This window comes from Thunnus maccoyii, chromosome 4, assembly GCF_910596095.1.
Source record: "Thunnus maccoyii chromosome 4, fThuMac1.1, whole genome shotgun sequence".
NCBI classification, from domain to species: domain Eukaryota; kingdom Metazoa; phylum Chordata; class Actinopteri; order Scombriformes; family Scombridae; genus Thunnus; species Thunnus maccoyii.
In genome coordinates this window covers 14,296,402-14,308,973 of record NC_056536.1, presented here as the reverse complement: position 1 = coordinate 14,308,973, position 12,572 = coordinate 14,296,402, and the positions used below count along the sequence as shown (strand labels likewise).

At 39.8% G+C, this 12,572-nt stretch overlaps 1 protein-coding gene across 4 annotated transcripts in view; it reads right to left on the bottom strand.

Moving 5' to 3' along the window:
* The window catches only part of pex14 (peroxisomal biogenesis factor 14), a 60,523-nt gene that overhangs the window by 11,295 nt on the left and 36,656 nt on the right, over positions 1-12,572 (bottom strand). For 2 of the 4 annotated variants that reach the window (XR_006096014.1, XR_006096015.1), the window contains exons 8-11: positions 7,481-7,572; positions 4,669-5,152; positions 3,176-3,268; positions 1,743-1,823 (exon numbers count right to left, since the gene is read on the bottom strand). Coding sequence is in view for 2 of the 4 variants with exons in the window: in XM_042410418.1 (XP_042266352.1) it covers positions 3,245-3,268; positions 4,669-5,152; positions 7,481-7,572 (600 nt within the window). In the remaining 2 variants the exon portion in view is untranslated. Of the gene's footprint in view, positions 1-1,742; positions 1,824-2,880; positions 3,269-4,659; positions 5,153-7,480; positions 7,573-12,572 lie in introns of those variants that run through there. The other 2 variants (XM_042410418.1, XM_042410419.1) reach the window with 2 other exon arrangements.

The window sequence follows — 12,572 nt, the reverse complement described above, 5'->3', positions numbered from 1 at the left end:
TCGATCAAGGGGCCTTCATTCTGGCCTTTTGGGAAGGCTTGCCAGAGACGTTTGACTGTCTCAAGAAGGTGGCCTTCGCAATTATTTCAGCATTTGGATCCACATATATGTGCGAACAGATATTCTCACATATGAAGTCAATTTTGAGTGCAGCTGAGTGACTACGGACCATTCAGAGGCATGTGTCCAACTGAAAGTCCCCAAATACGGACCAGAGATCACACAGCTCAGTAAAGAAAACCAGGGACAAGGGTTGCATTAAATTGGTAATAAATAAATTATAAATAATAAAGTGTGTATATGTGGAGCACAGATCTTTTGGCATGCAGAATCTAGATGAGGAGACAAGCAGCAGCAGTAAATAAATAAGTAGATAAATGCTCATTATGAAAATGAACTGGCACTCGGGTCTGATTTTCTTTTTTTAAAGTGGCACAGGACATCCAAAAGGTTGCTGACCCCTGCCCTAGACAAACAATCCCTAACTGTACTACCACACTGAGAGGTGCTGATTAACTGGCTAATACACTGGCTTACCTGGGAAGTGTATTTATACGTGTACATCATTTTCGAAAGGGTATGCAAACTGTGGTGGTTGTTGATAAGACTCTTAAAATGGAGATGAGAATATAAGGGTAGGACAGGCGCTGCTTTCTGGACAGGAATGCACTGCAAATCCCCTAAGACACTAAATGATGTACAAGTGGATTTATTACAGTAGGTCCCTATAAATCTAAGGTTGGCCTCAACTCCAGGGAGAGGTTAATGGATTACAAAGGGATGTGGTATCGAACCTCAGAGAAGTTTATACACCTCATCAATATGTGAAACGCTATTGATCATTTAGACCTTGATAAATTAAATTCATGCACTTGATAATGCATGGTAATATTCAGAATGCTCTGTATCAGGAAAAATCAGCTTTTTCAGTCCAGCTTTTTTTAGGATGATAATCTATGATGGGACCTTGTATTGCAGTGACCATTGAAAACTGCATATGAAGAAAACAAACTGTGTGATTTTAGCTGCACAGTCAAACTCCATCAGCAATCTAACCTATGTGAGGTTGCTCAAATTTAAATGACAACAAATGACTGAAGAGAAGACTCTGCAGATTGTTTCCAGTATGAGACGTGCATCAGTTCAGTTTGCAAAACTTTGCAACAAGTCTTTCAACTATATGTAAATATAGATGTGAGCAAGGACACTTTCACTTTATAAGGGGTACTGTTGAAGGTACTGGTTTTTTTTTCTAAGAAATCTTTCTATGAAATCAGCCGCAGCGGAACATGATACCATGCCGATTTATATTACAGAGATTCATACAAGTTACATGCACTTGCATGGAAATGGCTAATGCAACTATGCTGAGCAATACATAGCATTAATGCTGTAGCTTAGCTTAATGACCTGCATGTTAACATTGTATCTATGTACAGCTCAGACTGCTGAAAGCTGAGGTGAGGGTAAACCTGTTTGATAACCTTGATAATTTTGTTGCCACACTAGCGGTAAGGATCTAAGCATCTGAAGCTCCATTTATCATCTAATGAATGCTTTTGTGTTTCGGTCTAAGCATTACAGCGTAAAAGGGGTGCTAGTGTGGCAACAGACTTTTGGTAAGTTCAGTGGGTTCTTTTAAAACATCTTCTGTCCGTGAATGACACCAGTTCCTCTTTTAACGTAAGACCCAGAAGATACACCCTGGTCACATCAGATTACTGTGAATAATCACAGCGTACCTTTTGTCTCTGCAATTATTATAGTACTCTTCTTTCCTCTTCCTCCTCTTTGTGTGTCTCGCCCTGCCTGAGTTTTCTGCACTGTTGGATGAAGCAATAAATAAATAAATAAATAATACTAAAATTAAGTATATAATGGCCATCTTCAGTATAAAACAGAAAACAGAAAAGGAAGTGCTATTCGAGTAGGCATAACCCCCACTTCAGAAACCAAAAGAAACGCTGACAATCCGCCTACACAAATAAACAAAACTTCATACCTTTAATGTATACCATGTCACTTACTCATTTCCAGAGGTAAAGTTGAAAAAAGGCTGAAAGTCCCTGCCCTGTCATGCTTTCTGAAAATTCATGATTCCACATACAGTATGTAGTACTGTAGTATTCTCATCTGTATCTGGTGCAGACACATTTTCGACTGCTTAGGATGTGACACAAAAAAAAACTGAGAACTCAGGAACCACAAACATTAATCTCAAACTGTCTACTGGTTTTTGCTGAAATTTGGAGCACTTGATATTCAGACATTTTGGATTTTCTTGGATTAAATTGTAAAAAATGTACAGTGCTGGTGTTACTGGATGTAAAAAGCTAGAACCTGTTAACCAAATATGACTGATTTTAATACCAGCTGACAACATTTTAAGCTTTACAGAAGAATTATTATATATGAATATTTATATATATATGAATGTTACAAAATATCTTTTTGCACATAAACACACACAACCACATTCACACAAACAGAAGATGAAGACAAAAACTGCATAACTCACTAAAAAAGACAGCTTCAGAGTGATTTTCTTGTTATTGTACATTTTTCCTCCTTTTAATGTTAATGAAATGGATGGGAACATAGATCAGTTACATTGTACTGCATTAGGATTTAGAATCACCACCCTGTTCTTTACTGGAAGTCAAGTATTTAGCTGTGTGTGTTTCAAAATATACACTTTGAAAAGGGGCATTAAAACATTTAAAACACTTTTGCACTGATGTAAAACAGTAACTGAATGCAGGGAATGAGCCAAAAACAGAAAATATAAAAATCTCATAAACACTAGATTTATCCTTTAGTTATAACATGGTGTGTATTTTGTGTCCAGCTGGTTTAAAATAAATATAATGGAGATTCTCCTTGAGATAAACCAAATTTATTACAATTGTGTACATTTCTAACTGAGATCATAGATCCAGACAATAATTCAGCAGGTTACAGCGAAGACTGATTCTACAGTTGCTAAGAAGCAAAACCTCCTGATTATTTTAACCAACCTTATTCATCCTCACAAATTCATTTCTAACAGATCAAAAATATACTTTACAGCATACTGCATTATTGTTGATAGTTTCATCATAAACACAATCAACATAACTAAAACATAATCTGTTGGTTAGGACTGGTGTCACAGAAATGTGCAGTGCCCCTCTACCTTTTCTGTGTTCCTATGAAGGCCATGTGATGGAGGTGGAAATGGCACGAGAGCTGATATCCCTTCTTCTCACTCATGGACTCTTCTTGTTAGCTGGAGACAGAGTGAGTAATTCAATAAGTCAAGTATTCATTTATTACTTTCCTTTTCAATCATGGGGCATTTTTTTAAAACTTTCCCCATCCACCTCCACACTGAGAAAAAAAAAAAAAAGTGATACAAGTTCTGCAACTTCCATCTGTGGCAGCCGTTGTTGTCTTACTGTAGCTTAATTACAAAATATTGGCGCCGTTTTCTGTAAAGATTACTCACTGTGGGAGGCCCTACATAATTTGGACCGGAGGGTTTGTCACGGAAAATAATACAATGCAACTGGGCTTTCTGTATTAGATTTCCGCTTTTAGCCTCCTTGACATTTCAAGCTGCATGAACTAATACATCTGTTATTTGTTGATCATTTGATTATTAACATACTTCACAAACCAAATCAGCTGCCCTGCTGGAGACACAGATACAGCACAGCAGACAGTCTGGGTTTTCTCGCCTGCCACGCACAAACACACTCGCAAAAGATGCACAATTCAGCCCTCAGTGAAAGAGGAAAGCGGGGGAAAAAAAAAAAAAAAAAACATTCATCTTCCCCTCCTTTGAGCATATGAGCACTCTGACACCGGCATGGAACAAAGCCCGTCATCACATTCTAATCTCGAATTTCAGGGCTTTTATTTCACCCAAATGCCACCCTGCTGGCCTTGTGAATTATTGACAGACTGACACCAATGCGAAAGGACACATAAAAGAGGCTAAAAGCTCCGGCCCTGGAAGAGCTTGTCCTCTCCTATTGCCATCAACTGGGAGACAAACTCTGCTAATGCTTCTCTGGAACCACACGGTAACTTTGAGACTGAAGAACTAACATATGACTCCTGACCTACAGCTGCACTATAAAGGAGAGATATTCTGTGCAGCACTGTCTCTTTGGTCTGTATAAGAGCATTAGTACAATTACAAGGACACCAAGGCTAAGCTGTGAATTATCTGATCGAATCATGAAAATTAAAAGCGCTAAGTCACACATGGTTATTACTGCATACTGCCTTTTAAAGTCATTCTGATTTGACTATTGCTCGTCATTTCCCATTTCAAAGAAACGTCACAGCGTGGTGCTAGGCTCGGCATGCAGTCATTTAGTTTGCATGATGAAAAGTAAATCGAGGTAAGCCGTGTGTCAACTAGACACTCCAATATTTGTCACTTTTGGGTCTTCTCACGCCCACGCCTACTCCTTGTTTTGCTCAAGATTACGACGTGTTTTGCTCAAGATTACGACGTGACAGAAACAAGTGGAAACAGACAGAACAAGTGGGATTTTTTTTAAAAAAAACAAACAAAGAGAATGAGTGCGAGCAGAGGAGCAGAATGGAACAAAACCGTCAACAGAGATGTGAGGAAGTGGAGAGTGTTTTTGTGCGTTCTGCTGTGGTCTAATCCACCTCGCTCTCATTGCTGGCACCCTCGGGCCGCCTCAGTTTGTCCACCTGTTCGTTAATCTGTCCGTCCCCACCTCGCCGATCCTCTGTCTGTATGCTTAGACCATCCTCCTCCTCCTCCTCCTCCTCCTCCTCCTCCTCCTCTACATGGCTGACATCATCCTCCTCTTCCTCTTTCTTCTCCTCCTCCCCCTGCACCTCCATACGGACCTGGTCTTTCAGGTCCAGGGGTAGTGTTGCCCCGAGGCCCACGGTGCCGGTATCACCGTTGATACCGAGGGCTCCATCAGGCCCCCCCAGTGCATCCTGGGGGCTGTGGTGTCCGTCTTTGACGGGGGAGGAGCTGGCAGACTCGTTACTGACAGGAGAGATGTCGCTGCTGCTATTGGTGTGGTTGACGGATTGCGAGCCGGATGCCGAAGGAGGTTTCAGGGGAATCTGCCATGAGGGGATCTTAGGAATGGAGGGAGTGGAAGGGAATTGTTTCCTGTGGGGGTAGAGGGGGGGGAAAGACAAGAGGGAGAAAGAAAATAAGGCCTCATCAAAAACCTTACTATGATCAAAATGTGCGAAAAGAGCTTTCCCACGACGTAATCAGCCATAATTGGGCGAGCTGAAACCACAAAACTATATATAGCTTCTTAAGTCAGGTTCTCAGTGAGAACATATCCTCAATGCAAGTTTACAGTTAAGCATGCAGCCACACACTAAGCATCCTATGTAATTCTCATAATTACAGCAGAGAAAATGTCTTTTCCCCCCCCAAACGGCCAGATGTTCATCACACCTGGAAAAGATGGTCTAAGATTTTTTTTAATTACATCCACTGCAGCTTTTAAGATCAAAAAGACAACGTTGTATCATAATGGGATCAGCACTTCTCGGTGGTTAAGAAAACAGTTTGGAGATGATTTGGATCATTTGAAAAGGATGGGAACAAGTTTAGAGACAGATGGTGATACAGAGCCTTTAGTTTTGTGATTCAAGCCTTTGCCAGTAAATTCACTGCTAGAGTCAGGGTGAAGTCAAGACAGCAAATGACAAAGGGATTGTTACTGATTAGAATGTACGAGGGGAACAAAACATCCTCAACTAGACAGTTCTGAGGCAATTTTCGTCCTCGCCGGTTTTCTGATGTACACTCTTACTTCAGGCTTCATTATAGACACAGATACATAATCATGCATGCTAATGGGCCTGACTGAGCCAGGTTGTGCCTGACTAGATTGAGGAACAAAGCTGGGAAGAATGAGGGGATGTCTAGCAGTATACAATGAGACCTTTAACAACAGTAAATGCGTTACACCTTGTATTAATACGAGGCAGATATCAGATTTTATCCAGACAACAAATAACTAAAGTATCTGTCAGTTCATGTAAATAATTTCTCTTGTTGTGTTTTTTTTTTTACTTGCACTCATCAAATGACTTAAAGTTCTATATCGTAGGAGCAATTATGCACATGTGTGGTTATCTTGCTTACCAATAAAAGCATTACGATACAGAAGACCAGCTGATGCCGGCAGTATGCTAATCGGCCGAGGCAAGTTGTGAAGTAAATGAAATCAGTATTATAACCTCTTGTGCCTCTGAGATTATACCTAAAAAAACATTTGAGATTAATGATTATGCATTAAGTGTGCGAGTAATTTGGAAGAGCAACGTGACGTTATGAAGTCTTTTCTTTTATTCATTCATATACAAACTTTAAGGCCATTAACAGCCTGAAACAGTACTGCAATGTAAAAGTGGGTATGCAAACATGACTGCACAATACTCAAACCATATACATACTTTTGGAAACAGTTAGTAAGTTGACCTTGAGTCAAGATTTTTATTTTTTGTCAGAGCTTTCAACCACATCTGGCAGTCTTCTTCAGCAGATGGAGTTTATTCAATTATATCGATATGTCAAAGTCATAGACCAGATGTAAGCTGACAGCTATCTCTGAACCATACTGACAACTGAGCGAAGACCACTAGATGTGGTTGAAATCTCTACAAAAACTAGAAAGTGTACCCTGAGTTCAGGTTCTTCAAATTAATGTTTCACAAGTCAAAAATGAACTTTCACGCTCAGTGAACATGACTCTTCAAGGGGAACCGCACAACAGGCTGCTTGTCTTTTTTTCATTAAATCTGTTGTAATGATATTGGAATCTTTATTTGTGTTTTAATCTGACAATTAGTTGTTTTTCATGTCTTTTTCATATGTGCAAAACAACATAATAAATAAAAAAAATGCAAGAGTAATTTAAAAGAGCAACATTATGTGGACAGCTTGCAATATATTTTAATGTCAGGTATTAATGAAATAGGGCCAAAATCTCATCTTTTCATTATCAATTAATCTGTTGAGTATTTTCTAAATTAATTGATTAGTTGTTTGCTTCAGAAAATTGTGAAAAATGTTCATTACCCTTTTGAAAAGCTGAAGATACAACCTAAAATGCTTTGTTTTGTCCCGATCAACAGTCCACAACCCTGAGATATTCAGTCTATTATCATAGAGGACTAAAGAAACGTTGGAACTATAGAAGTTTAGCATTTTTTCTTTAAAAATGGCTCAAAACGATTAATTAACTAATCATTGCAGCTTTACATGTTAACAGATGGAATGTTTGGCACTTGAGTCAATTACATATGAATATGGCAGCGCTTTATTCCTGTTTAACACCTTCACATGGTTCAAATGGACTGAATCCAGGGACTCAAAAAGGCTTGACAACAGTACACCCTGTGCCCTTAAACAAACACACACGCACACACACACACACACCTGTGATGGGTGGGGGTCTGGATAACTTTTTTTTACCTGCTGAGCAATAAGCCCTTCAAAGAGACGATCTCAGCTTTCAGCTCTCCAACTGTTTGGTTGTCCAGGATACGGTTGGTTGCAGACGATGCCTATAGGAAAAATACAAGGGAGACACACACACAACAACTGTCAATGACACACACATGCACTGTTCAGGTCACATGCAGGGTCACATCACAAAGTCAATATACGTCTTTCAACGGCTCCTCTGTTCTCACTTGGCACACTATGAAATGATAAAAAAAAAAAAAAAAAAAAAAGCTTTGTTTAAAAAAAGGACATACAAAGTAAACAAATATAGCAAATGCAAATGCTAAAAGCCACATGTTCTTGTATAGTCAGGTCATCTGTCAACTTTAACAACCTCACAACTGCCTACTGCTGGTGATGACAGAGCGGACAAACAATCATACTACAGTCACCTTTATGGACTTTGCTACTCAGAAAGTCCAGTGAGTGTGAATCATGCTGTTTTTACATAATTTTCCATACTATCTAGAAAAGGTTAGGCCAGTGTCCAGTGTTTTGGATAATGACTTTATCTTGAACAATGGCCACATTCATGAAGGCAGACCATAGCTTAGCAGTTTGTTTTGTTCTTTTTGTCTTTTATCAAAGGCATGTGTTATCACACACACTGCTGCAGCATGAAATGCTACAGGGTATAATAGCAAAGTATTTGAATAACAAATTGCTGCCCAAAATCTGTCTCTGCAGCACTTTTTAGGGGTAGGCAGGACTTTGCCCGAGGGAGCTATAAAATGATGAGTTTTGATAAAGGCTGAGAGAAGAAAATGGCATGGCAACAGTTGAATGTAACGATAAAACTGAATTCAGCTGCTGCCAAATCTTGTGGACTGTTGTCACACTTCAAAATGAACGATGTTATAGCAACTTAAACGGAAAGAGACTTGCTCGCACCAGAAACAGGTGTTTTCAGTGGGCCAGTGAGGTACTTCTATTGGGTAACAAGACACATGGTGCGAGATGTATAAAGAACGCACAATATTGTTTTTAATTTTTTCTGACTTTTCTCAAATCTTTGCATTTTTCTCATTCGGACAATTCCAAAAAATATATAAATGAAACTACCTGTGAATGCAAATCTTTAGTTGAGACAAATGCAGCCTGTGACGAGGAGTCGTGAGTAGGCATTGCTCGACTATATAGAGTCTCAAGCCAAAACGGTTGTGAACCAGTGATGTAGATAATTGCTACCCATTCTTAGTCTATTCCTGAATAAAAAGCACAAACATGTGCAAGAACAGGAGGACAGACTGATGAGACCAGAGGGAGGAGAGGGAGAAGACAAGGGAAAAAGTGGGATAAAAGAAAAGTAAAAACTGTAATTAAGACTCTCCTGACTCACCAGAGGAAGCTTGTTAGGAAGCATGGACCCCCTATCGAGGGGAGAGGGATAACTTGGACTCTTTCGCTTGTAATTAAATCTAAGAGAAATTAATTGAATCACATCTGAAAGGGATCAGACTCATTTACAGTGGAAGGAGGGAGGCAGAGGAGGAGAAGTGAAGGGATACAGAAAAGGAGGCGAGTGGGGGGAAGGAGGGTTTTTTTTTTGGGCTCTTATCAGCTCCTAAACCTCGCTGATAAGGAGCCGTGTTTTAGAGGTGGTGCATTGGAGGCCTGCTGAAGACACTCTTATTACAGCCGTCACCTCATTAGAACCATCTTAATCCCTTGCCTCCCCAAGGCACCCGTATAATAAGGCTGGATTCTGCTTCTCTCTCATTTTACATCGAAAAAAATTAATTGCTGTATGGGCTGAGCTAAAAGACTTCCAAGGCACAGAATCAACTTCAGGAAAAGGTAGATTGCTCCAAATAATGTTTATATACTTAAATCACTTGACATGAGAAAAGAGCAGTGGGACTGTTAACCGCTCGCTACATACTGTACATAATATACATTATCTACACAGCAACACCATATACCATCTCACATCAAGGCTTGTCACACAACACTACCTCTGACATATATGTCTTATTAAGTCTGAAGAAACCTAATTAAATGTTGGGCCAGTGCTGAATTTCAGCTTTGAGGTACATTATGTCAGTGTGTATACACACACATTGCGGAAGACTCTTATGTTAAGTGCACTAGGTGCTTGGGTAGAGGCTGAGTGGTGGGGTATCAATGACTGGAGAGATTGAAAGTATGTGGAACCTGAAGTGCTGACACATATCTAAACAGACCGCACAAGTGTGTGAGATGCGCTGTTTTAGCAAACTGCTGATCGAAATATTTAACCGCTGGGATGATTTAGCAACTTTGATTACAAAAGCACCATCAGTGAGATTCTGCCAGGTGTGTGGATATAGAGCACATCACACAGAGCTGTTTAATATTTGACTTTGCAATGCAGAATTCAACCTCAATGCGTTCGTTTTTTGCTACTGTACTGTACTTAACTTTAAAATTTGCATGTAAAATGTATGTATGCAATTTTGGCTGGTAATCTACAATATATCCCTATTTTTTTAATATCTATATGAATGCATGCGCCCAAATGATTCTTTATATTATACAATTATATTTACCTATTTAAAAAAAACCCTAGTGTTAAAAAACAAAATCTTTCTCCACTGAACCTTAAATATTGTGCATGTGACTGGAATTCATTTTGTATTTGATTTAAATGTGTATATAACCAAAAGTTTGACTCTGTGATTCAGTTTTTTTTTCTATTTGCTGGTTTATATCACAGACACATGAGGCTTTTCTCGGATCCATATGACCTTTTAATAAACCTCTTTATTTCTATGTTCATGTCAATTTCCTTGTTATGTCACTGATTTGAACCACCTGTCCTACAGGTTACATAAGATACTCTGATGATTGATGTTTTCACCCTGAAGAAGGCATCATGCAAAAATGATGTTTGACTTCTACCGTACTTCCTGGTGTACAGATGCAGGGCTCTACGGGCTCTGTGTGGCCTTAACGTTGGAGAGTATGATTCTGCGCTTGGCACTGCACATTGCCAAAGGCTTTATGCACCAACAAACATCCAACGTACAAATGAACCAACCGACCATAACCAAAATAACACAAAGCTCAACCTATAAGAGATATGCCACCTATTTAATTATCAGGCACCACTACAGCGGCTAGATGTGTTTTTACTGTGTTAATACTGTAGATAGTAAAGATTTCCTCTAACTGGTTTAAAAGCCTTGTAACTAATATGTCTCGGGTGGGCGCCTGGGTGCGATAGGGGTCGGCCTCTTTCTGCTGGTTAACTAAGTGCTTCAAGAAAAAAAAAAAAGATATATATATTACAAGCACAGAAAAAAAAGACTATCAACTCTAGCAGCACCCAAGGACGGCAACGCATCTGGCTAAATGAAGATAAATGCCTGTGGACCATTAGCAACAAGATAAGATCTTTAACAAGCCTTGTTTAAGAGTGTCTGAAGGCAAATTAATTCACAGTTACTCTGCCGGCAGACAGTGTGTTTTCGTGTAACGCATGTATATTTATGATGGAATTAGTTTCAAAAGGAAGTCCCCAGAGGAGTGTTTTTGAGTGGAAACACGGGTACAGTGCAATTGATTTCACTCTATTTATGCACTTTCCCACTGGCAGTTCGTCTCGCGCAAGCAAGGAGGCGGTTTCTAATCTTCTATGTGGTATCCACTAATAAAGAAAACGATCAGTGAGTTGAGACAGCGGGGCAAACACAGTTAACAGGCAGATTTGTAATGATAATGGGGCAGAAATAGACTTAGCTGTTTAACATCGGGGATGAATCATCCTGAGGCAAATCTATCCTTGAGTTAGGCGTTTAACACCAGTGGTAGAATACAGCAACATGTGAATGCTGTTAAGGATAACTGAGAAAACAGTGAAAAGGAGAGAAACTGTCCCAGGCCCTAAAGTCTGGAAATGTGCAGCATCAGCGTGTGCTCTGTGTGTGTGTGTGTGTGTGTGTGTGTGGACATGAGTCAGTCTTCCATAATGAGGCTCCCAGTTTAGGGACAGTGTACGCACTCCGCAATTGACCGGTTTCCAAACTACAAGAAATGTTTACTTAGCAGCTGAGGAAACAGAAGTCTCCATGTGTTTCGGGTTAAAGGCACATTTCCGCGTTGAGAGGTATAATTGCTAAGCGTGGCGCACTTTGAGCGGCGTGGTGAGGCAAACCCTGAAAGCCGCAAACGGTGAATGATAAGTAGCTCGCCAGTTCCAACATGTGTTTCTTATCAAACATCCCGGACCTGAAAACAATTTCCCAATTTCCCCCATGGCCAGAGACAACAGAGAGCCTTGTGCCGACTCACAGGGAAAATTTAAGATCAACACTATAGCTATAAAGCAGAGTTTATGATTTGTTTAATGGGTGATTTGATGTGAAATATACTTTTTATACACTACCTCTGTCCAACAAGGCACTCATAGCAAATGAAGTAGACACTTTTTAATCCAATCTGTGATTTGGAGATGATGAATGAAAAGAAAAAACATCCCTTGTTGCTCTATGTTGTGGAAGGAACTCATTGTTTAAAGTGACTCAAGTTGACTGACAGAAAACCATCAGGTTCAGACCAGCATGGAGTCCAATCAGATCATGATTCCTATGTACACACATGCTGATTTTGGGCCACCGCTGCTTCCTTATACCACTCAGAGCAACTGCGTGGCTGAAAACTTGAAACGGCACAAAATGAGCCATGAGTCGTCAGTTTTTTGATGAATCTCGTCCGGGGAAGAGATTCATATTTTTCTTCCTCGTTGCCTGTGCCGAAGCAGATGTGTCCGCATATGTTTTCCTGCAGTATCCAGATGCTACAGTGAAACACCCATGTGCTTAACAAGCTGTGGACATAAAACATTGTCTAAGATTGTCTCTTCCAAGGCACTTTTTTTTAGAGCCCAGACATCATAAAGCGATTTATGACCAGCGTTATAAAAAGCAAGCAACATTTCATTCCCGCGCATAAGTTTTTAGAACAATCACTCAGTCCGATTCACCTAAACACTTACAATTCTGAGAAGATTATGAACACTGTCTATAAAAACCAAGGCGAAGAGGAACGACAATATGGCTAAAGATTATGGTCCCATGAT